Source organism: Calypte anna, chromosome 2 (genome assembly GCF_003957555.1).
Source record: "Calypte anna isolate BGI_N300 chromosome 2, bCalAnn1_v1.p, whole genome shotgun sequence".
Classification (NCBI taxonomy): Eukaryota; Metazoa; Chordata; class Aves; order Apodiformes; family Trochilidae; genus Calypte; species Calypte anna.
In genome coordinates, this window is record NC_044245.1 from 149,777,576 (window position 1) to 149,803,040 (window position 25,465).

Genomic DNA, 25,465 nt, shown 5'->3' on the forward strand with positions numbered 1-25,465 from the left:
TTAATTTTATTTTCCAGCTGGACCATGTCCAGGAGGAGGATGCAGGATGAGGCAGTTCCCAACACAGTGCTCTCCATGCTGCTCCCCCTTCCCTCCTCCAGCCCATCTCCCCACTCATCCCCTGCCACTGTTTTCCCTCTCTTAGCCCCATTTGCTCCTCTCTGCCTTTTCCCCAAGCTCAGCCAAAATAGCAGAGTTGGGTGTTAGAAAATCTTGGTTTCAAAATACAAGTGCAAAGAGCCAGGGGAGCCAGAAATTTTTCCCCATCAAGGCTGGGGTAACATCTAAAATATTGCCAGGAATAATCTTTACCTCTACTTACTCACTCATGAACTTCTTGACTAATGTGTGTTGACCAAATTCCTGGGAACAGAAGATCCTGAGCATCCCCTCTGGGCTGACACAACTTCTGAGCCATTGCCTGTGTGTCAGGCAGGGTGGGTTCTTCCTCCCAGTGCTTCAAAACTCAGAGAGAAAATGATATCTTCAAGGATCTCTTCAGAGCTGTGATGATTTAAAGCTCAGAATGTCCAAAGTGCTGTTTTTTTGTGTTTTCTTAGGTGAGTTGAGTGGCTGGGGACACTTAAGACTCAAGGAAACTTAGGAAATCAATGGGAATTCAGCACCTAACTTATTGAAACTCTCTCAAAAAAGCCCAGGGGAAGCTCAGCTGCAAAGCAGGACTCTTGGAGAGCAACAATAATCCCAGAGCTACAGATTTTTATTTCAGCCATCAATGCCATCATGGGGAGCTTTGCTCACAGTCCACACGTAAAGATGTAAGTGACAGAGGCCAGGACACCCAGGGACATCATTCCAGAGCTGCTTTGTTTGCTGCTGACTCCATTCACATTGCACAATGGTTTCTCACAGCAAGAAACCCTCGGGTAGGTTTGGTTTTGTTGCTGACCTGATGCTGGACACGTTGGAGAACACATCTTAGAGATGATGTATTTAGGCTTGCTGGGCTCTAATGGAAAAAAAGGAGGGAAAAAAAAAAAGAAAAGAAGCAAAAATAGGATGTAAGAATCATTGTTGAAATATTTCCCTGGTTAAATCTTCATTGGTGAGTATTAAATCTTCACTGGTGATCTACTCCAACCTCCCACCAGCCCAGGATGCTCCAAGCCCCATCCAACCTGGCCTCGAACACTTCCAGGGATAGGGCAGCCACAACTTCTCTGGGCAACCTGTTCCAGAATCTAAACCATAAAGTGTATAATCTGGGGGGGATCGTTTAGGGGGGGAATGTATTTTATGAGCTGAGCTGTGGTCTGAGAGCACAGGGAGATTTTCAAGGGTGTGGAGCCCCAGGGATGGACCTGGAGGATTGTGCATGGTAGAGGGAGTCAGGTGTGGTCCAGTTTTGGCCAAAAATATTGGAAGACAACATTGAGAACAAAAATTGCCATAGCAGGAACTAGCTGAGAGGGTCAGTGCAAAGCTGGAGGGAGTTAACTGGGAAGCAGTGCATAAAACCCCAAGCTTGAGCTCATTCTCTCGTGCCCCTAGATAGGGATTTCCAACATTTACTCAACTCCTGGTGCCAAGATCAACACCTCAGTGACTCCAACAGCAAGCAACAAGGTCAAGGTCTCCTAGCAGCTGGTAATTGGGAGTTATAGTTCCCATAGATGGCCAGGACATGGATGAAAACCCACTCCTGGTACAGCTCTTCTACAGCACAAGCAAGGTGTTGTTCAGAAACTTACTTGTTCCAACGTTGTCATGGACAGTCACACAGTATTTGTCTTCCTCTGCACACATGGAAATGGTCAAACAGTTCTTGTTGGATTCCTGCTCTTGGCACACATAGCACATGAATGGGTGAGCTGAGGGAGTGGTGGGGAAAAAAAAAAAAAAAAAAAGCCACATTATAGGGGTTAGGAACTGCTACAATCCAGGTATCCCCATTTTCCTAGTTATAAATGCTTCTGGGTGAATGACCAGTGACCTTCTTCATCCCTTGACCCATGGCATCAGTGTTAAATCCCTCTCTATCTCCTCTGTCTCAGCACTGCAAAGTGCTATTGATCTGTTTGCAATCTCTAGGAGCAGAAGATGTGAGTGGAATTCAGGGATTTGAGGTCTTTTCTGATGGAGATTATTGCTGAGCAACAGCTTCTCTGGCCTGAGAGCTCTGCCACAGGAATTGCCAATTATTTCTCAGTCACTTGGCTTGAGCAAGCCTTGGCAGAAGCTTTCCAGGGAAAACTTGAGGATGCCTGGAGCATTTCAAGGAGGGGGACAGTGCTCGGTGTCCTATTTCTTTTTCATCTGGCTCAGAGACTGTTGTCACGTCTCCTTTCTTGTGGTCAAATGCCAGCAGCTGAACTGGCCTAACCTCAGTCCTAGGAAGCCTGATGAGTCCTAGGAAGCTTCTATAAGCCAGACAATAATTGGGAAGCCTCAACCAAAAGTATTTGTTTAACTGACCAGCACAGGTTTGGTGGGATAATTCATCCATCCACAATGCAGGTTCTGGAAGGTGACTGGCAGGAAAGGCAGGCAGCAAGGAGCTGTTTTTCCTCTCAAGAATGTGTCCACTTGCTCTCAAATCCAGAAGGATCTAGGGCAGACCTCACCTTGAGTGCTGCATGAAGTTTTGGGCACCACAGTATATGAAAAAAAGACATCGAGGTGTTGGAGAGCATCCAAAGGAGAGACAGAAGGATGGTGAAGGAATGGCTGGGATGGCTTCTGAGGAGTAGCTGAGGTCACTTTGAATGTTCAGCTTGGAGCAAAGGAGGCTGAGGGGTGACCTCAGCACAGGCTACAGCTTCCTCACCAGGGGAAGAGATGGGGCAGGTTCTGTTTTCTTCACTCCTGTGACCCAAGAGAGGACTTGGGGAACTGGTAGGAAGCTGAATCAGGGGAGCTTTAGGTGAGATGTCAGGAAAAGGGTTTTCACCCAGAGGGAAGTTGATCAATGGAACAAATTCCCCAGGGAAGTGGTCCCAGCACCAACCCTGCCTGAGTTCAAGAACATTTGGATGATGCTCTCAGGCACATGGGGTGATTCTTGGGGTGCCCTACACAGGAGTTGGACTTGATCATCCTGATGGGTCCCTTCCAACTCATCGTACTCTATGATTCTATGAAAGCCAGGTGATAAAAAAGAAGAGCCAAGACACAGTCTGGTTGAGAAACCACACCAAGGTGTCTGCAGAACACTCCTCACCCAGGCAGATGAATTGATTTCTGTTTTTTTTTATAGTGATGTTTTTTTTGGTTCTGTTTTTTGGGTTTTTTTATGGTGTTCTGAGCTTGTACAATCACCCAGAGCAAAGTATGGGAGGGTCTGTGTGTAGGAGAGGAGATGAGTTACTTTAAAAACACAGACATTTTGGGAAAGGGAAGCAAACACAGCACAGATTGCTTGCTAAGCTCCAGGAGGCAGCTTGTCAGCATGGAAAGTAGAGGACACATTCCTGGGAGTGCAGTTTTGCCCGATAAGAAGTTGGCAGTAAGAAAGGGGAAGGACAACCTAGGTCAGAGAGATCATTAAAGGAGAAGTCCCGAAGGAAAGGAAGAAGTTACCAGCTGGTGATGCTGAGATGTCCATATCACTTTGTAGCTTTTTTCCCCCTTGATTTCTCACTAAAAAAAGCTGAATTTTCATGTACTGGGTAGAGGAGATGCAAGAAAATGTTACCAGAAATGGCCAAGAAGGCCAATGGCATCCTGGTCTGTATCAGAAACAGCGTCACCAGCAGGTCCAGGGAGGTGATTCTTCCCCTGTACTCAGCGCTGATTAGGCCACACCTCGAGTACTGTGTCCAGTTCTGGGCCCCTCAGTTTAAGAAGGATGTAGAGGTCCTGGAACAGGTCCAAAGGAGGGCAACCAGGCTGGTGAAGGGACTCTAGCACAGGCCCTATGAGGAGAGGCTGAGAGAGCTGGGGCTGTTCAGCCTGAAGAAGAGGAGGCTCAGGGGAGACCTCATTGCTGTCTACAACTCCCTGAAAGGAGGCTGTAGCGAGGTGGGAACTGGACTCTTTTCACAGACGACCTTCAACAAGACAAGAGGACACAATCTTAAGTTGTGCCAGGGGAGGTTTAGGTTAGATATTAGAAAGAATTTCTTCACGGAGAGGGTGATCAGGCTATGGAATGGACTGCCCGGTGAGGTGGTAGATTCTCCGTCCCTGGAGACATTTAAAAAAAGACTGGATGTGGCACTCAGTGCCATGGTCTAGCAACTGCTCCGGTGGGTCAAGGGTTGGACTAGATGATCTCTGAGGTCCCTTCCAACCCGGCTAATTCTATGATTCTATGAAATTTGGGCTTAATCTTGAGTAACGTTGAGCAAAACCAGGAAGCACAAACTAATGAGAATGTAGCAGAATGGGTGCCAAACCAGACATAAAACCAATAAAAACACCTTCACAGGATGGTTTGCAATGACCAAGTGGAGCAATATCACTCATAAAGCTCTCCAGAGCTGTGCTGTGGGCTCAGGTCTCTCCAGTTTCATGCCCAACAACAGGAGGTGTAGAAGGGAGAGTCTTTCTTGCTCCTGAGGCTCGATGAGCAGCTGACCTCTCCATGCCTCACACAAGAGTGAGCTGAGCTCTCTGTGGGTGCGTGTCCCACCTTTATTGGGCCCCTGGTAATAGGGGGCCTGTCCTAACCAGGCACAGGTGGACTCACACCCACTCTTTGGCAACTGGAGGCACCTGGTTTATCTTGTTTCTCTACAAGGAGGGATGGGATAGGGGATGTGCATCACTTTATCAGATGATGCCAAGGAGAAAATGGCTGAAAACACACTGTAAGTAGTGATTTTGACAGATGGATGTAATAAAAGAATGAGAAAAAGAAAAAAAAAAAAAAAGAAAAAAGAGAATGAGTGCAGTTCAGTAAGGACCAATATATTACACTAAGATGTAAGGGTAATATCCATATAAGTGGCTACCTAAAATTAGCCACTTATATGTAGGATGAGGAACAGCTGGCTCAGTTAGAATTAAAGACAAAATAAATATAAATTACAAATAAAATTACAGCATAAACAGCAGGAGTCAACCGTGTCACACTGCAGGGACAAAACCAAAGGAGCAGAGGCAGCAAAGTCATCTGCAAGATATGCAAAGTGGCCTTTCCACCCTCAGCTGGGACACTGGTGACCAAATCCTACGTGGCACTTCAGCAAATATGCAAAACATTTGGAGAGAGACCAAAGGAGAAGGAGGAGGAGGAGTCAGAGCTCTTGAAAATAGGTTGGGAGCGTGGAGTTTGTTTATGAGAAATGGGGAAATGCAAGGAAAAAGAAGCTGCAAAGAGGAAAGCATCACACATCCTATGGTTAAAACACAGGAGAACTCTATGAAAAGAGATGTTAAGACTAGTTTTCTAAAAGGATGATGGGCTGAGTGATTCCAGGCTGTAGGATCTTCCTTCTTGAAAACTTTCAAGGACATATCAAACATCTGACTGCTTTGGTCCAGCACTGGATCAGGGAAAACGAGCTTTTAAAGTTTCTTCTGGGTCTAACATATCTATAACAGCGAGTTCATGAGCCTCAAATCCTTTTTTTTTATTTATTTTTTAGAACTAAATACTTTCTTTCCCACCCCAAAACTGGCTGAAGCTTCTGATCTTCCAGGTGTGCTGCAGAACCATCTTGTCCAAAAAGAAAATGTAGGAGTAGGGGGTTGATAGCTCAGAGAGCAAGAATTAATTAGATGCCTCTTTCTCAAGCCCTGCTAGATATGTATCATGGTTTCTGGGAAACCATCTGGCGTGGGGGAAATATTGGCAAGGTGGTCATTATTCATGTGTGTAAGCAACGTGTGTGTGTGTCTCAGTCCCAGAAGGAGGACACACATTCAGGATACCTCAGGCTTCCCTTTGGGAGAAGGATGCCTTTAATGTGCCATGGAAAAGCTCCCTGATTTCATCTCTATAAATTCATCCTGGTGCATTTCCAAACTGTAGAGAAAAGTCTGTAAATAATCAAAAATGGATACAGATAAAAAAAATAATCAATATTTTGTTGTGCTTTCTGATGCTTCCAACTTCTGCATCCTTTTGGAAGACCCCCCCAGACTCCTGAATGGATACAACCTGGCATCCAGAGCTTCTACAATTAGAGCTCTATCACTCCACACTGGAAAAATTAATTTATTTCTGCAGTAAATCATTAACCCAAGGGCAAAAAAAAAAAAAAAAAGAAGATGGTGGCAGCATGACCAGGCCCTCAAAATTCTTTGCCACCTGAAAAGCTTTCAGCATCTTCTCTCTAAGACTAAACTTAACCAGGAGCAGCATGAGAAGCTCACCTTGTTCCACACACAGGACAGCAAGCAGTAAGGTAACAAGAGGAGTCCTCATCTCCACCAGATGTTCTCAGCTGGACTGGGAAGGTGTTTGGAGGGCAGGTTTTATACCTTTTGAATGGCAGCAGTTTTACAGGTTCCAGATGGCTCACGGGTGGACATGAAATCAACCCAAGGGTGTGTATGGTTCATGTGGGAGTTTGCCCCATGCTGGAGCCCATGGAAGAGGATGGCACGTTGGGGAAAAGCCCTTTTAGCAACACAATTCTTGCTCTCCCAGTCATATGAGTGGTGGGAAATCGGGTATTTTTCTCTCTTCCCCTTTGATTTTTTTCCTTCCCTTCCTCCCAGCAGAAGCAGCAGCTGCACTGATGAAATAGTGGAGCCTGAAGGCATGGAGATTGTCCTAGTAGTGAAGTTTTCTAATCCCTTTGGATAGTCAGGGTGTGATGTTCAAGGCTTTGTAACATTCATTTTAATTATTCCACAGTATCAGCTCAGACTCTCCACTGACCCACGCTCTTTTACCTCCAATAAAATGAATGTATTTTACATTCAATGAAATTAGCTGGTGGCCAGTTAAACAGAAGATATTCTTCAATTTTTAATTTGTATTCATTTCCTTATCAGTTTTCCATTACTCGGGGTTAATCCCTCTGCTTGCTCCTCTGGTGTTATAATTCTCAAATGCCTCATCCACTTTTTTGTTTAATAAAGTTTTGCTTCTATTTCTGGGATCCTTTGCAGGGTCTCCTTTACTCCACACCTCACAGTTTCTGGAAATCAGACCTCCATTTATGATACTAAAAACTGGCATCCTGGTATTGCTACTTTATTTTGAAAAATAAAATAAAATAAAATAAAATAAAATAAACCCTACAAACAAAAAGACCCCAAAAACCAAAACATTTCCCAAACTTTTTCTTTTTTTTAATCTCTCCTCCTAAATCGTTCCCTTCTCCTCATCTCTTTTGTTCTCTGAATTTCTTAAAGTTGGTCTCTGACATTCTATGAAGGAGACCCCAGCACAAGATGCACCTTCTGAGAGCTCAAGCTGCCATCTCAATGGATCTTCCTCCAAAGGGAGATCAGTTCTGGAGAGGATCTAGTTGAGGATGTCCTTACTGCAAGGTGACCCTCAGATAATCCTTCCAACCCAAATTATTCTATGATTCTATCAGAGTAGGTAGCAAAATGTGCCAAAGAAAAAATTACCAACCCTCCCTTTTTTGCTGATAATTATGGAATAACTTCTCAGGCTTTTCTCAGGAAGCACCTATCAGGAGAGTATTTTCATTTCTTTCTAGAATTCTAAGAGTATTATTTCATTTTTTCATGATTCATGAAATCATTCATGATTTTTGTACCCATGTGGAGTTTCTGATACCTTCCAGGTTCTCTCAAACTGCCCTTAGAATGATGCCATCATCAGGTGGTGAATTCCAGAGTCGTTTCAGCCTGATGTCAAAACAGACATCCCCATCTTGTTGTGGGAGGTTTGTGATGTCAGCAGGGAACAGGTTGATAATGATCACACCAAACCTTCTGCTTCCCAGAGGTCAATTTGGTTGACTGCCCAAGTGTGTCAGAAACAGGTTGTTCTCCACAATTACTGGGTGTGTCTTCTTGCTGCTATTTTCCAGTGAGGATTTAAGGAAGCAACCATCTTTTCCCTTTTTTGTTCCTCTCCTATTCATTATCCCATAGACTTAGTAAAGATTTTCCATTTCTCTTCCTCCACAAGTGGAAGAATGCTCTGACTATTGCCCTGTGCTTCCTCACGTTGACTTTGCCAACATCTCCTTGCTCATTCTACATGAATCCTCATGAAATAGAAATATAGAACCATAGAATGTCACACTGGAAGCCTTGGAGCCTCCTCTTCTTCAGGCTGAACAGCCCCAAATTCTTTAGCTTGTCATAAAATCATAGAATCACAGATGTGGGGTTGGAAGGGACCTCAAGGATCATCTGCTCCAACCCTTCTAATATTACTGTTTATCTGAGATGTCTCAGCACCCCAGTGAGCTGAGATATACAACTTTCCCAAGTGGAGGAATCCCCCTCTTCCCCTGGGAGACCATTCCAATGTCTGACTGTCCTCAGAGGGAAAAATTTTCCTCTTCTGTTCAACTGGAATCTCCCCAGGAGCAACTTGTGCCCATTGCCCCTTGTCCTGTCCATGGGACTCGTAAATATTTCATAGAATTTCACAGAGTCAGCCAGGTGGGAAAGGAGCTCTGAGATCATCAAGTCCAACCCTTGATCCACTCCCCCCGTGGTTCCCAGCCCATGGCACTGAGTGCCACATTCAGTCTCTTCTTAAAAACCTCCAGGGATGGAGAATCCACCCTCTCCCTGGGCAGGAAAGAATTTTTTCCTAATATCCAGCGTAACCCTTCCCTGGCAGAGCTTAAGCCCATGGCCTCTTGTCTTGCTGAGAGTTGCCTGGGAAAAGAGCCCAACCCCCCCTGGCTCCAACCTCCTTTCAGGGAGTTGTAGAGAGTGATGAGGTCTCCCCTGAGCCTCCTCTTCTCCAGCCTCAACACCCCCCAGCTCCCTCAGCCCTTCCTCACAGGACTTGTGCTGGATCCCTTCACAGCCTCCTTGCTCTTCTCTGGACCTGCTCCAGCACCTCAATCTCCTTCCTGAGCTGAGGGGCCTGGAACTGGACACAGGACTCAAGCTGTGGCCTCCCCAGGGCTGAGTACAGGGGCAGAATCCCTTCCCTGGACCTGCTGGCCACGCTGTTCCTGATCCAGGCCAGGATGCCATTGGCCTTCTTGGCCACCTGGGCACACTGCTGGCTCATGTTCAGCTTCCTGTCAATCCAGACTCCCAGGTCTCTTTCTGTCACTCTTTGCCCAGCCTGGAGCTCCCCATGGGGTTGTTGTGGCCAAAGTTCAGGACAAGCACTTGGCCTTGTTGAACCTCATCCCATTGGAATCAGTCCAACTCCAAATAGGGAATCTCCATCTTTTTTGTAGCCCCCCATTTAAGCACTGGAACAATAGGATGTTGGTTCAGTTCAGGTCAGGTTTGCAAGAGGATGCTGTGGCTAAGACATCGAAGCATGGGCAAAAATGTGAGCTGAGGAAAGAAATCTGAGTAGGAAACAAGCTCTTCTGTGTTCAAGAGTTAAAAAACCTAATGTAGTCAGAGACAAGACTTCAGCATCCAGTTTGGGCAGGGGATCTCCTCTTGCCCACCAGCACAGCCTTCAGCCACCAGCCACTTGCTCCAGGGACACCCAGTGAAAAGTCAGATAGAGGAAGACTGCAAGAATAATAAAGGAATTTAGAGTAATATCTCATTGCTACCCATACAGGAAAACTAAAATGGACCTCAAAACGGAGCCATGAGCTTGGCATGGCAAAAGAGAAGTGGTTGACTTTGAAAAATGAATGCTTTTCTCCCTTTTGTGGTTTCAAAAGGTTTTTAGACCCAAGGAGGACACTGCTTTGGTCTTTTCCATCCATCTTGTCTCTTGCTTTGCTGTGTGCTACCAAGAGGGCAGCAAATAAGCAGAGAGAAAGGGGAGAAATTTCAGGTTTTGAGGGAAAAGACAGCCACCTTATTTGAGGAGAGGAGAGGGCAGTATAGGTCAGAGAATCATGGAATCACAGAATCAGTCATAGTACCATAAAATCATAGGATCATAGAATAGTTTGGGTTGCAAAACACCTTAAAGTTCACCCAATTCCAAGCCCTGCATGGGCAGAGACACCTCCCACTACACCAGGTTGCTCCAAGCCCCATCCAACCTGGCCTTGAACACTTCCAGAATCAGTGCTCCTTCAGAATTAGTGATGATAGGGCTGTAAGTGAGGAAAAAGAAGGATCCTCCTTAAATTATATCCTCCAGAAGCCTCATTTCGGCAGGGCAAGGATCCCTTGGATGATTTAGGTCTTGCTGCAGGGACTCAGAGCACTGAAAACTGAGCTCTTAGATAATCCAGGCAAAGAGAGAGCCAGGTTCCTCCCAGGAGCAATCTCAACTATTTGAATGAGACAATCATGTTCCTCTTGAGAGCCCTTCAGGCCTCCCAGATGTCTCCTCAAGGCAGCTCATCCCTCTCATCCAAGAAATATGCAACCATGGGAACCAACAAATAAGAAACCCTGGGTGGAGGGAAGTGGAATTAGGCAGCAGCATCTACAATGGAGATATTACATCAGGATGTCTCAGAGGGGTTGGCAGAGAGGAGTCTCCTCTTACCCAACAATACTGTCCAAGGGAGGGGTCACTAAGGGAGCTTTCATGGTTTTAGGACCTCCTGTGCCTCAGGATAATTGCTACTCCCACTTTTAGATAAGGAGCCTTTTATGTAACTTGAGATGTGGGTCAATCTTTGGCCCAGGAACGTGGGTTGTGTTGCTGAGGAGTGGAGAATGCAAAACTCAGGGGGTGAGGGAGAAACCAAGCAAGAAGGAGGCAGTCTGGGGCCTCTGGATGGAGCTACTCTCTTAAGGATAGGACTCATAGATTCCCAGGGCTCCGCATAACTTCTCCATGCAACAGATGGAAGCAGACCATAAAACCCTCCATGGAAGATGTAGGTTCTACCACCATCCCCTTTACCCACACATTTTTATCCCTTCCTTCATTGCCAGGTTCCCTCACAACCCAAAATGGGTCAAGTTCAGGGAGCACAAGGCAGGACCTTATTTTTAACCTGGATGCCCAGACCAGGTCTGCATCCACAACTTCAGCAGGACAAGACCTGAAGCTGTACTGACCCCAGCTTGACCTTTGCCAGTCAGGGACACCTCTAAGAAATCCTAAAGCTGTCAAAGGCTGAAAATTGCTTCAAATAAATCAGTTGTTACCACCTTGCTGTCTAGGGGTGGAGCAGAGTGTGGCCATCCAAGAGCACAGGAGAGTTCTTGGCTCATTCAAGGTGTTGAAACGTGGGTGCCACTAAACCAGGATGGAGGAAAAGGAAGAAGAGGAGAGTAGATTGGACAGGAGGATGGAATCAGCTCAGCTGTGGGATGGCAGTGCAGTAGAAACCACGAGGACAAACAAGAGTCTCATGGCTAAGGACTGAGGAGAAACACATGAGCTGAGGCTCTCTGAAGAAAATAAGAGGTTGGAGACAAAGCCCAGAGTCAGACTGGGTCAAGAAGGCAACAAAAAAAGCTTGGAGAGAAAACCAGTGAGAGAATTGCATAGCTGGGGGTGGGATGTGAGGACGAGCTGGCCAAGAAGGGATGGGAGCAGCTTGGGCTGAGCTGGAGTCATGAGACCACGTTTCCTTTCCAAGCTTCTTGTAAAGATTTGGCTCTTTCTGAGTTTTCTTCTTCCTCTGCTCCAGGCAAATCAATCCCCAGCAAAGTGTAAAAGTTCTCTCCCTGTGCAATGAGTCTACAGAGAGCAAACCAGCTGGGTGAGCTGCACCCAAGTCATTACCCTGGGAGGTCTTGTTGGGTGATCCTAATGGAGAAGAGCTGCTGCAGTCCAGGAGAAAGCATCTCAGCCTCCCATGACTCACTTCAGAAGGGTCTGAGTAAGCAAATCTCTCAATCCCAGCTAAGATTATCCACAGGGAAGGTCAAAGCAGGGGAATGAGTTCTTTCAGTTTTAATCTCAGTGGGAAACTTAATTAACAACACAAAAGGACTGATATTTTGCTACGGGTGAAGCTGAAATTTTCAGGCTCCAGATGACAGACAGGAGAAACCTTTTGTCTTTTCTGATTATTTTCCTTTCAGCTCCATGCAAGATACTTTTCTCCCTTTTCAAAATGATCCTTAATGCTTACAAAGTGAGAAGATCTTTAATAAATGTGAAGAAAACTTAGTGTTCAACATTATTTGGTGTTGGGTCCCACCTCATCCCCTCGTGTTTCCTTACTGGAGACTTCTCCAACATTTTCCCTTCATCCAGCTGACCCGGGAGTGTTGCCTTCATGAGGCATGGCGACCTGGTTCAGGAACGGCACGGCGACCAACCCCAGGTCACTCAGGCCATCAGCTCACAGACACCAACATGATGGACAGCATGATGGAGTTTATTGAAGAGTGACACAGCATTATATAACCCGGGTTTACAACATCACTTCCATCTGCTTACGCCATAAACTAAACACTATTGGCTGTCAGGAGAGCAGCCCTATCTTTCCGTACAGCGCGATATCTTCCGGCCGCCAGACCCTAACTACCCACATTTCCCCCCTCCCTATGCATAATTAAGTTAGTTAAAATACAACAATCCTAAAAAATTCCATTAGTGTTATTATGTCCTGGTTTGGGCCAGAATAAAGGTGATTTTCTGTCTTGGACTTTTGCTTTCAGCTAAGTCTCTTGTAAGTAGCTACATGTGCTGAAATTAACAGCAAGTTTCTCAGGCAGTGTCTGCTGCTGGGACTGATCCCACTCGATGTTTAGAGTTCCAGCTGGAGAATGGGGTGCAGAACCAAGGCCACTGCTCAGCTCTGAGGAAAACTTTTACCCTCCAGAAGGAGTAAAGAGGTCCCACCTGCAGCCCTCCTTTGGGGAGGAACAGACAAGAGAAATGGCCAGAATTGACCAAACAGAGGATTCCATCCCATCCACCTCATCCTCAGGATCAATTGGAGGGATCACCAGGGTCAAAGCCCTTCCTGCTTCCCCTTCTTCCCCTCTCCCTCTTTGCTTGGGCATCCTGGGAGGATTCCATCCATTCCTCTGCCTGTGCTCCTGATCCATGCCAGCCTGAATCTGTGTGTTCCTGCCTCCAGCTCCCCACTACTGCTGACCCCAGGAGTCCAGCTTGGACTTTCCCAGGGCTGCCCTGCAGCCTCGGTGGGGATGGGAGAGTTATTGAGGGAAAAGGGGGGAGGAACCTGGGATCCATTTTCCTGGAGATTTGTATAGATTTAATCATTTTTCCTATTTCTCATTCCTGTTTCATTAAAGCTGTGTAGTTTAGTTTCCAACCCATCAATCTCTCTCCCTTTTTCTCTCTCCTTTCTTTATCAGGGAGGAGAGAGAGTTTAATAGAGAGCATCTGTTACTTGGTTTAATTGCAGGGCCAGTGTTAAACCCTGACATATTAGTAAAAGATATATGTAAAAAAGGTGTGCTATAAAGAGAACACATAAAGCACTGTGGATGGGTGGAAGTTAGTGTAAGTTAGTAGGAAGTTTGAGGGGTAAGTGGTAAAAATGGGGTGGAACTTGAGGTAGCCTGGGGGAGTAGTGGAGCAGTAGTGGGGGTAACACTGAGTGAGTACATTCTTAAAGCAGTTGCTGATGTTCCATCAACATAATGTTAACCTACTCTAGTCAGCTCTTGACAAAAGGCACGAGCCCATTCAGTTTACGGGGTGATCAAGATCAGTGCAAAGATCATTGCGATCGGCACAGAGATTATTGCGATCAGCACTGTCGGGGGAGGTACCAGGGTGGTTGATCCCCCTTTTTGGGCTTCCCTGTCTCTTTTTCTTTTTTCTAGACCCTCCTTAAATTTGGTCATGGTGTCTCTGACAATCCCAGTGTTATCTGCGTATACACAACATTCCTCTCCTAAACCAGCACACATTCCACCTTGGTGTAGAAAAGAGAGATCCAAACGTCTACGGTTTTGCAAAACTCCTTCCGACAACGATTTCAATGATGTTCCCAAGGAGCTGATTGATTGCTTAACTCGATCCAAGTCTTCATTCACTGCTATTCTGAGGGAATGGAACATCTGGTTCTGTGTGATTAATGAGGCTATTCCAGTTCCTCCCCCTGCTGCTCCCACAGCTAGTAGGCTACCTATGGTCTGAGGAGTAATGGGTTCTCGCTTTTGTATGTGACAGGAAGTTAAAAGATCTTGATGATTATATACATAATCTTCAGGATGGTATATAATTCTTGGAATAATCATTGCCTGTATGCAAAATTCATTATTTCCATTGAATTGTTTTGGAAATATACATGAGGTAATTCCAGTCTTTGAGCATATCCACTTGGTATTAGTGGCAGGAACTAGCCAGTCAGCTCTCAGTCCTTTTTCTAGTGTGAACTCATCTGTACATAAATGCCTTTCTTCAAGGGGTACTTTGCCAATACATCTGCCCTGTCCTAATACATGTTGCACTGTTATTCCCAGGTTGTTTTCAATGTTCCATTCACATTGAGCAGGATGAGGCTCATTCACTAATTTTGGTTCAGATGGTATGCCTACTGCTTCATAAAAAGGGGGCTTAATGCCATAGCAAAACCAGCAGTTTGTTGTCATCTTTGGATTTATGGAATTCACTATCTGGTATGTTGAGTTCAGTAAATTCCATAGCGGGGATATTTCAGAATCTGAAGTTGTCAGAATTTTGGCTTTATTTGGAGTTGCCTCACTGGTATTAATTGTGGTGCTGTGTATTAAAGATTTAAGTGTTTGAGGGTTAAGACCCGGGTTAGGCCCTACTGCTTGGGGTGCTTGTCTTTTTTTTAATAATTTTAATAATTTGGTTTTAATAATTTGGATTATTACTCCTTGATCTTTGGAACCATTGTCAAGAAATACTGACCACATTTTTCCTACAATCCAATCTGTACTGGTCGGGTTCTGAATTTCCAAAATCAAATGAGTACAAGTACCTTTCTCATACACCAATCCATCACTTGCAAACTTTGGATGTTTACACCTATCCGGTCCCCATCTGACTCGCAAAAATTTGTCCTCTCTTTCTGGTTTCCATCTATCACTTGTCACAATGGTCTCGCACCCCCGATATCCACAAAACCATTGTCCTGGATAGTTACAGTAACTCTTTCTCAGGTTTGAACTGGGACACCAATACGTTCCCCATAAAGAATCGCGTTCAATCCTGGAGAACAAATCACTGGTTTTTATCCTGAAAGTTGGGGCACCTACTGTTATGTTTTCCCTTATCACTCGATCACCTGTGGGTTCCCGTAGGAGCCATCTGAATGGCTGATGGTGATATGATTCTGCCTGTCCTGGAATGACAAGATGACAAAAAATCAAGATCCTAGAAAGCCATAGCTTCCTCCCTCTGTGAAGGCTATCTTGCTGTTGTCTGGATTCTGCCGGTGCGGAACTCCAAGGCTTGGATAGGGCTCTTGCCACCAGGGTGTACAGGTTAAGGAGGTGTCCGATGATCTGGTCCTGTGGACAAAAACTTACAGTTTTCATTATTTTTATTCTGAAGGTTTGGTTTAATGGACTTAAGTGGGCACCACTTAACTCTGCCATCTTTTCTGACCACAACATACCCTCGCCATGTCAGAGCTAATTTCCACCCTTGTTCCCAGTCTCCCAGCTCATTTCTAACTATGACTGACGGGCCTTCTTCTAGCGCTCGAGTGGTCCAATGTTTCTGGGTGGGACTGTTCACCTCCTCCCCCCTGGGGAACTGGTTTAGTGCAGTTGCTAGCAAGCGTGCCTGGTCTCCTGAGGGAACGGTGCTAGTAAAACCTTCTGGTTTTGCTAATACCTCCAATTTAGATTTCAGAGTTTGATTTGCTAGTTCAACTATAGCTTGTCCTGTGCTATTATACAGGATGCCGTGTATTAGAGTAATACCCCATTTCAGAGCAAATGCCTGGACTGATTTAGAGATAAAAGTTGGACCATCGTCCGTTTTGATCTGATTAGAGATGTCAAGCCATGCCATAGCTGTCAGACAATGCTGGATAGTCACTTGGAGTCGGTCCTAAGGTGTTGGGTGGCTACGATCACTTGGCTATATGTGTCTATGGTTACTGCTAGCCACGCTCAAGGTTTCAGCAACTGGCAGAGTGTAAAATCTGTCTGCCACACTTCGGAGGCTTTAAGACCTCTGGGGTTTACCCTGCTGGACCACAGTGGTGCTTTCTGACAGTAGGGACATGTAGCCACTATGTGTTTCGCGTCAGTGTCTGAAATCCCGCGTCTCTTCACTAACACTTTAGCTCCAATGTGGAGAGACTCGTGTAGCTGTTCTTTCTTTCCACAGGCCCAACATGGTCCTCTGCATTGGTTCTGGCACGGGTTGAGTGCTGGTGACTGGCTCCCCAGTCGGGGGCAGTTTGCCACCACGTGGCCCGCTTGGCCACATTTAAAACATGCCATCACATTAGCTATTGCGGTGTAAACAGCCACCTGAATCGGGGCCAGATGCTCTTCATTCACGACGTGCTTAATCATATCTGCAATACTTGACCCCACTGGCAGCAATCATAAGACTTCCTTGGTTTTTGAATTACACTGCTGACATAAGCAGTCTGCAACGACTGGGCCTTTCGCTTCCGCAGGCAGGGTCGAGGAGTAGACCGCTGCTTGAAGGCAATCCACAAACTGTGTAAAGCTCTCACTTTCGTTTTGTTTTATTGTGGACCATGGTGATGGCTTGGCAATAACCCTAGAGGCTGTGCGAATGGCTTCTCTAGCTGCGCAAGTAGTTTTCATAACTTCATGGGCCCGCAGGCCTTGGGCTTGTACCCGGGGACTAATCATTGCTGGGTCTGTACCCATTAGTCACTGCAGGCTGGAGCTGTGTAGCGGGTGATCTGCCCCGGCTACTTGGGCTAGTTGCTTCACACAGTTATCTTCCCATTCTTGTTTAAAAACAATCATTCCTGCCCCATCAAAAATCAGTCTACAAGTTTGTTTTATATCAAACGGGAGCATGTCATCTCCCCCGAAAACCCCACCTATGAGGGTGGAGACCATGGCAGACTTAAGCAATTGTCTGCAATTGCTTTAACAACCACTTGTACATCCATAGGGTTTATTGGCTAGTGGACCCTTTGTTACCCGTCCACCACCCAGACCGGGAATGCTAGCGTGGGCAATGGGGCCCAATCAGCACACGCAATCTTTATTTTCCTCCAGTCCGTGAGAGGAATTTTTTTTCCCTCGCGGTCCCTTTTTATTGTGTGTGTGCCCACACCTTGCGGGTGGGCAGGCTCTGGCCTCGCCCTCTTCCCTTGCAGGCAGGCTGTTCCCCTCTTCTTGGCTCACCCCACCGTCTACTTGGGGTGGGTGTTTGTCCTATAAGGGCATTTTTTCAGATGGCTGCTCTGATTGGCCACTCTCTCGCGCTCCCCTTCCCGGTCGCCACCACCACCCTTCTTTTCATTCTCCTCCCCCTCCCATTTGTGTGCGCTTGTTGGTTCCAGTGCTTCCTCCCTGTTCCTGCTGGCAGCATCCTCGCAGCACCCTTCCCCTTGCCGCTCGTTGCCATTTTGGGGCACATAGGGTGGTGGTTTAGCCCAGACATTCTCAGACTCTGATTTCCCCGCAACACTCCTCGCCTCCTCAGCTAACCCACCCCAGAAGGATTTTGCTTGATTCTGTCCCTCCGTAAGTGGGTCAGGGTTTGAGGATTTGGAGGGCGTATCGCCCTCCCACGAGTCTTTAGGCTCAGCAGAATCCCCCCATCGTCTGGGGGGTGTGGAGTCTGCATGGCTGCCCCGACTCCCAATTTGGGGACGGCCAACAAACAGTCCCCTGCTGCCCTCCAGGTTTCCTGCTCTTGCATGGCCTTCTGCAGAGCCTGTTCGACTTTCCCCCAAGACTTAAGGTTTTTCCTGCAACCCGAGGACTTTGTCTCCTCAGCTAACACTTTAGTGCATTTATCCCACACCTCTGGGTGGAGTATATCCACCGGCTGGTCAATGACCCCAATTTGTAAAAGCCTCGCAACTGCGAGAGTAAAATCTTTGGGCTTCCATTCAATCCCCCACGTCTTATATATTTGAGATACTACCTTCACAAGGGCTTCCATCCTCCTTGTTGGTCCAGAAGCATCCTCCCTGCCGGGCTGGTCCTGCTGGTCCCGCCACCATTCACCCAATTCAAGGCGAGTTCCCGGGTTTCGGCACCACTTGTTGCCTTCATGAGGCATGGCGACCTGGTTCAGGAACGGCACAGCGACCAACCCCAGGTTGCTCGGGCTGTCAGCTCACAGACACCAACGTGATGGACAGCAAACGGTGTTTATTGAAGGGTGGCACAGCATTATATAATCTGGGTTAACAATGTCACTTCCGTCTGTTTACGTCCTAAACTAAACGCTATTGGCTGTCAGGAGAGTGGCCCTATCTTTCCATACAGCGCAATATCTTCTGGCCACCAGAACGTAACCACCCACAGTGGGAGTGAAGCTGAAAGTTAAATAGAATGGAATTTACACTGAAATGGAGTCACAAACTGCAGAAAAATGCCAAGAAAATCGGAGGAGAGGTTTCCTGAAGTGACTGCAAAGCAACTGCACTATATTTCAGCATTATATCAATTCAATTTGCAGACTGACACCTCCTCTTTTCTTGCTAACCTGGATGCATCCAAGCCCAGCACCCCATGTACCGTATCACACAGCCACACAATAGAATAAAAAGAACATTTTATTGTGCCCAGCTTCTGTTTAACAACTCTAATCTTCCAGGTTTCCTCAGAGCAAAACAATACAGGGTAGAAAATGGTATGAAGGGGGGAAAAAAAAAAAAAGGCACAAGAGAATGGAAAGGATAAAACGGTTGGGAAAAAAATAATTCATGGAGCTATTAAAGCCAATAAAAGGAGAGTTGGTGACTATATGGGGTCTATATGACTATTGGAGAAGAGAAGGCTCTGGGGTGACCTTAAAGCATCCTTCAGGTAGCTGAAGGGTTTACAGGAAAGTTGGGGACTGACTTTTTGCAAGGAGATGGAGTTATAGGATGAGGGGGAATTGCTTTAAAATGGATGAGGGGAGGTTTAGGATGGATATTAGGAATAAATTATTTCCTGTGAGGTTGGGGAGACCCTGTCCCAGGTTGCCCAGGGTAGCTGTGTCTGCCCCATCCCTGAAAATATTGAGGGCCAGGTTGGATGGAGCTTGGAGCAACCTGGGCTGGTGGGAGGTGTCCCTGCCCATGGCAGGGGAGTTGGAACTGGATCATCTTTATGGTGCCTTCCAACCCAAACCTTTCTAGCATTCCCAGTTGCAGGGCTCCACATCATTCCTTTCCCTTCTAAAGACAATTTTTAGGTTGGGCTATTGCATTGTCACCAGGGCTTGGGAAGAGCAAAAAATCTTTGCTGATGGGATGTGACCTTCCAGGCAGAAGAAGCAAGGCAGGATTTTCACGGGACAGATGAAAGTTTGAGCCCTCACAATACAAGGCCAAGCAGCTCCCTCCCCTTTCATGCAACCCCTTTAAAAACCCAACCGGAGGATGCAGGCAAGACTGGCCAAGACCCCCAGAGCTATCATGGTGTAACTGGTTTTCACACTGCTGGCACCACTGATGTTGCACAAAGATGTCTCACAGCAGCTGGTGGCAACACCAGCAATGCCAATGTTCAGGTCAATTGTTGGGCAAAATGCAGAACATTTCTTGGTTATACGCTGGTTACGGTCTGTGCCTGAAGTGGGAGAGAGAGAAAAGAGGAAGAAAAGTCAGGTTTTTTTTTTTAATTTGTGTATTTTTATCAGTTTTAACCCTGTGGGGAATATTATTGGGACTTAATGCTCTTGGTTTTCTGTTGGGCTTCATCCCACTGCATCATTATTTGTGTATCTATGACTTGTGGAGGTCATCTCCAGGCCTTTTGACTCCTGGGCTGGTTTTGGGACCAGGTGAGAGGAACCTGGGGCAGGAATTTGGGGATCTAATGCAAATCCACAGTGCAAGACTGCAAGACATCATTGTCAACATGTCTTGAACCACTGGCCCTTTCAAATTCCATCACCTCCCATGAGCTTGGAGAGGAGACAAGGGCTTTGTGCAGAGAAAGCCTCTCTCTTTCAGTGTCTCCCTCTCCTGGATGTGCTTAATCAGCACTGCAAAACTGTTACAAGACATTGCAAAAAATATGGGCTGGGCCAAGTTCCCACCTGCTGCAAGATCTGCTTTGTGTGTGCTCTAATCCTCACTAATCCCGCCACCACCCATGGTGGTGGGGAGGAATCTCAACCAATAGCCTAACCTGATCCCTATCTTGTCATCAGAGCTTTGGAAAAGCTTCACACTCACCCGTGCCCGTGGTGGAATAGGTTGTGAGGCAGTACTTCTCGTGGTCAGAGCATTTGGTTGTGCTCAGGCAGTGCATGTTGGAGGATGCATCCTTGCACGTGAAACATGTCAAAGAGAAAGCTGCAAAAGAAGCACACAACACCCATCAGTCACCTTGAGACACATCCCTGTGACCCCAAAACTGGTGATTGCTCATCCACAGGGAGGATCTGGGAAACCCAACAGCCGCAACCTGCTGGGATTGTGAAACTTCACCCCAGGAACCCTCCTGGACCCAAGCTCAGACTCCTGACACTGAGGTGGTTTGGTCATTTAGAAATTCTCAAGGGATCTTCCTTCTGGATACTTGACTCTCCTTGAAGCCATGTAAATATCTGCCACCCCCAGTGTACTTTTGGGAAGACTTTTCTGATCTGCTACCACTTGGAGCATGAAGCTCTTGTGGTTTCTTTCCAAACTGGCTCCTCCAAGCCCCATTTGCTGATTCCTATTCTTGTATGGGAAGAGACTAATGGATTTTATTCCGTGCTCTTCCACATCCTCTTTGATTCATTTGAAGGGTCCTGGCCTACACATCCTTTATCAGAAGACAACAGAAGTATTTCAAAAATCTTTTTGAATGCAAAAAGGGAGACAAACACTTCAGAGTAACCTCTGTGGCCAACCCAGGCACAAATATTTTGCTACATGCCCCCAGAACTCATCTCAAGTGAGAAACAAGTGACCTAAATCTGCTCCTCTGTGAATCACAGAATGGTTTGGGTTGGAAGGGACCTCAAAGCTCATCCAGTTCCAACCCCCCCTGCATGGCCAGGGACACCTCCCACCAGCCCAGGTTGCTCCAAGCCCCATCCAACCTGACCTTGAACATTTCCAGGGATGGGGCAGCCACAACTTCCTTGCGCAACCTGTGCCAGGGTCTCACCACCCTCAAACAAAAGAATTTCTTCCTGATGTGCAACCTAAATCTCCCCTCTTCAAGTTTTAACCCATTTCCCCTTGTCCTCTCCCTACACTCCCATGTCCAAAGCCCTCCTCCAGCTTTCTTGTAGCCCCTTCAAATATTGGGAGGTTGCTCTAAGGTCACCTTGGAGCCTCCTCTTATCCAGACTGAACAGCCCCAAATTCTTTAGCCTGTCATAAAATCATAGAATCACAGATGTAGGGTTGGAAGGGACCTCAAGGCTCATCTGCTCCAACCCTTCTAATATTATTGTTTATCTGAGATGTCTCAGCACCCCAGTGAGCTGAGACTTCAAACTTTCCAAAAGGGAGGAATCCCCCCCTTCCCTTGGGAGACCATTCCAATGTCTGGCTGTCCTCAGAGTGAAAATTTTTCCTCTTGTGTCCAACCAGAACCTCCCCAGGAGCAACTTGCTCCCATTGCCCCTTGTCTTGTCCATGGGATTCCTTGTAAATTGGGAGTTTCCATCTTCTTTGTAGCCCCCTTTAAGTCCTACAACATCCTAATAAGGTCTCCCCTAAATCTTCTCTTCTCAGGTGGAAGATGGATGCTCTCATGCAGCTGATTCATTTTCAGAGCTCTCCTGTGTCAGGAGGCAATCTTGAACCTGTGGAAGACCAGGCTCAGCAAATAACCCCCTTTGGTTGTTGTAGATTCTTTTTTTTATGGCTGTTTGTGGGTGAGGGCTGCCCACCACTCCAGATCAGTTACATCTGGAATGGTTTCATTCACTGATGCCAGTGACTGGAAGCAGCTTGTGCTGCAGTGAGCTGAAGCAGCCATTCAGAGCAAAGAGCTCCTCAGGGAAGGTTTCTCTGCATGATAAGGGGAATTTCCTGCTCATCTGTTTATCTGGAGCAAACACTCCTGCACTAATGTCAGTCCTCTGAGGCTCAGGCTCATTTTTCTCATTTCCAAGCTCTCTCTGTTTCTGGCTGGTTAATACCCACTTTATTTTTTTCTACCAGTGCTGTCCTTTGCCCTCCTTGCTCTTCATCCCTCCTCACCCCTTGCCCAGGCTTCTTTGCCCTTGTTGCTGTCTTTGCCAGCAATGTCCCAACCTCATTGCTGTCCTTGTTTGACCTTTGGGCAAGCTCAGCTGGCTCCCTAGTGGCCTCCTAGCCCAAACTCTGCCCCTGCTCCCCAGGATGTGCTGTGTATTTCATATGAAGCCAGAAAAAAATGCCTTTTAGGGCACTATTCATTCTCCATCTCCAGAAAGTGCCTTTTCTCCTCATTCCAGTCCTTTCCCTTGGTCACCCAGCACTTTCTATCTATTTTCTCCTCGTGGTCTGGAGATCCCATTCTCCTTCTGCTGATTCTCACTGAAAAGCAGCTGGAAGAGGACACAGAGGCCAAGGAACTGGGCTTGAAGTGACTCAGATCCCATGACATCCCAGACAGACTCCCTCTGTTCCTATGCTCAACACCCTTACAATTTCAAAATCCTGGCATTTGCCTCACTCTGATTTGATACCCAGACTGTTGCAATTTGTTTCCTACCTTAATCATGGGCATTTTAATCTCTGGATTGTTTTGCTTCTCCTGTTTTTTTGTTTTGGTTTGGTTTTTTGTTTTGTTTTTTTTTTCATTCAGTATTTTCCTGACATTGCAGGCCACATCACTTTGGTTTCTAGTTGGTTGGTTTGTTTTCTCTCCAAGTCTGGGACCTTTCTTGAGCTTATTCATCATTATTATTTAGATGATAACCCAGGAAGCAGTGTGGCTTCATTCCCTTTTCTTGTGCAAACCCCCCCTCAGGCTCATTTCTGCTCCACCCCACTGGGAACCACCCTTTCTACCCAGAAAAAAAAAAACCCAACAAACCAAGGAAACAAACCACAAAACCATACACTAGAGAGGAGTCCCCAAACTGGGTTTTCCAGACGTGTAACTCAGTTTATTCCATAATTAATGATGCTTCTTTAATCATGCTCACACCAAGAAAAAACTTCCTGAATCTCTGCAGGAAACAGTGGAGTGTTTCCTGCTCAAATCTTTTTTTTTTTTTAAATCCCAACATCCCAAAGCTGCTAATTTAAAAATACCCTTCTAGCCAGAAGAAGGGGGAAACACCTTCAAGGGGGATTTTGCCAACATCTCTCAGTGTTCAGGAGGTTTCTCTCTCACTCACATTCCCTACAAGAAGACTCTGGAGCTCAGTTTGGACACTGAAGAACAATTTGGATCCTCTCTGCTGATAAGACCAAGAATTGTTCCTGCTTCTGAAAACCCCTTTGGATTTTCTTGCTGCTGTTGAGATATCTGTTGCAGCAAGGCTGAGTGGGGAAGGGAACAATATTTCTGTGGAATTGCTCCTCACTCAGGATTTAAACCACGCTGCCTTTGGAGGTCTGCTTCTGCCCAGTCAAATCTCCATTCTCACTGAAGAATATTCCACAAGGAAGATTGTCATGGGAAGAATTGGAGCCACCCAGGTAAAGAGCTTACACATGTACAGCAAATGCAGGAGTTGGCAGATGCAGGATTTACATGGTTAAAAGAGATCAAGTTCAGGATTAATTGGATCAGCAACCTTCTGGCTTGAAGGTTGGTGCTGTATTTGTGTAATTTCCAGCAGCAGCTTTGCTACATTTGCTGTCTCATTATGTGGTCTCTTTAAAATAATAATAATAATAATAATAATAATAATAATAATAATAATAATAATAATAAAAAGTGATTGCAGTTGATAAGCTGCAGGGAAAGATCCTTTTATTGCCTTCAACTTTCTCAACTTCATTGAGCACTGTGAGTTAGCACATACCAAATTTGAAACCTGTAAAGTCCCACAGTGAGAACATCTACAGCCTCAAATTAAACATGAGTTTAAGTGCTCTGCTAGACCAGGACTGGAATGGCCAGTAATTTGCAGGTAAAGCTTTACTGCAGAGTCAGGGAAAAATTCAATTTGCTATAAGGTGAAACCCCTCTTGACTATTATGCTGGAATATTCAGGGTTCCACCATCTCTTCCTTGCCTAACCCACAGCTTGCTCCTGTTTTCCTTCCTGGATGCCTTGAAGGTCAGGTTGGACCTTCCCTGTTTTCCTTTGAACCTTTTCCTGTTAGACCTTCCCTAGTTTTCCTTCCCTGGAAGTCTTGAAGGTCAGGTTGGATGGGGCTTGGAGACCCTTGGTCTACTGGAAGGTGTCCTTGCCCCTGCAGGGAGGTTGGAACTAAATGAGTTTTAACTTCTCTTCTAAGTGATGGGTTTGGGTTTTTTTTGGCAGAGCCCAGCTAGGGAGAGTTAAATTGCAGGTTTTGAGTGCATCAGGAGGTTACTAGAATGGGAATGGGATTCTGCATCTCCACCCCACACCTGGGATCAAAGTGGCACCTCAAAGCAACAACCTGCAAGAAAAAGTTGGGAGCATCTTCTCCTGGAATGACCAGTTCAGGTAAATGATAGGTTGTAATTGCAACCAATAAACAAGTGAATAAAGAAATGAACAAATAATCAATACAGAATATAAATGAATTAATAAATAATAGCTTAATTAGTCTTATGTCACTTTTGCAGCTTTGTTGTACGTATTGTCCTTCATGTGTCCAGCTCTTCACATCCCTCAGTTAATCCCCCTTCCCATGGAGCTGCACCAAGGGCTTTCAACTGCCTAAACTGAGCCATTCCAATGGCTTTTGGATGAGTGGCTCACCCCTCACTTCAGCTCCTCAGCATCCTTGGCTTATGCCCCCTTGGCTTCTTCTCCTGAGCTCTGGAATGTTCACCAAAGCCAAACGACTCTTCAGCTTTCCCACTCATCCTGCAGAACTCCCTCCTCAGCCTTCAACACCAAAGCCATGCCCCAACTCTGGGGGTCTTTTTAACCCAAAATAATCCTTGGAAACTCACCCTTCTCTGTGCAGAGGGCTATGAGAAGCACGACAAGAAGAGAAGTCTTCATCCTTTATAAGTCTTGCAGCCTCCAAAATAAGCAGGACTCATCCAGGGCAGGTTTTATACCTCTGCAGTGTTTGCTTTGATGCTGGGATAATAACTGGAGGATTGTTGTGTCAGATGGTGGATAATTGATAGGAACATGTCAGCACTTGTTGGCTTTGCTGGAAAACTAAACAGGTTTATGTTCTCCCCCTCCTTCTTTTGTTTAGTTGTTTCACAATGCTGCTTGGGTCAAGTGGGCAAAAGTTTCTAATTCTGGATAAGTGGAGGAAAAGTAGAACACCAAAACAATGTCCACATAAGAAAAGGAATGGTTTTTTTCCCTTTTTTTTTCCCCTTTTCCCTTTCCAAGCCATCTTCAGTCTCAGAGCAAACTGTACCCTTAAAG

General features: G+C 46.1%; 2 protein-coding genes across 2 annotated transcripts; both read right to left on the reverse strand.

Moving 5' to 3' along the window:
* Window positions 1-758: 758 nt before the first annotated feature.
* LOC103531783 (lymphocyte antigen 6E-like) lies at window positions 759-6,334 on the reverse strand. Its single transcript, XM_008497468.2, has 3 exons — window positions 6,283-6,334; window positions 1,713-1,832; window positions 759-970 (listed from the first exon to the last, which is right to left on the reverse strand). Exons 1-3 carry the CDS (start codon window positions 6,332-6,334, stop codon window positions 759-761), a joined length of 384 nt encoding a protein of 127 aa, XP_008495690.1.
* A 12,952-nt stretch (window positions 6,335-19,286) lies between these two features.
* Window positions 19,287-25,081, reverse strand: LOC103531784 (lymphocyte antigen 6E). Its single transcript, XM_008497469.2, has 3 exons — window positions 25,030-25,081; window positions 20,211-20,330; window positions 19,287-19,599 (listed from the first exon to the last, which is right to left on the reverse strand). The coding sequence occupies exons 1-3, from the start codon at window positions 25,079-25,081 to the stop codon at window positions 19,391-19,393; spliced, it is 381 nt and encodes a 126-aa protein (XP_008495691.1). The 3' UTR covers window positions 19,287-19,390.
* Between the last annotated feature and the right edge of the window lie 384 nt (window positions 25,082-25,465).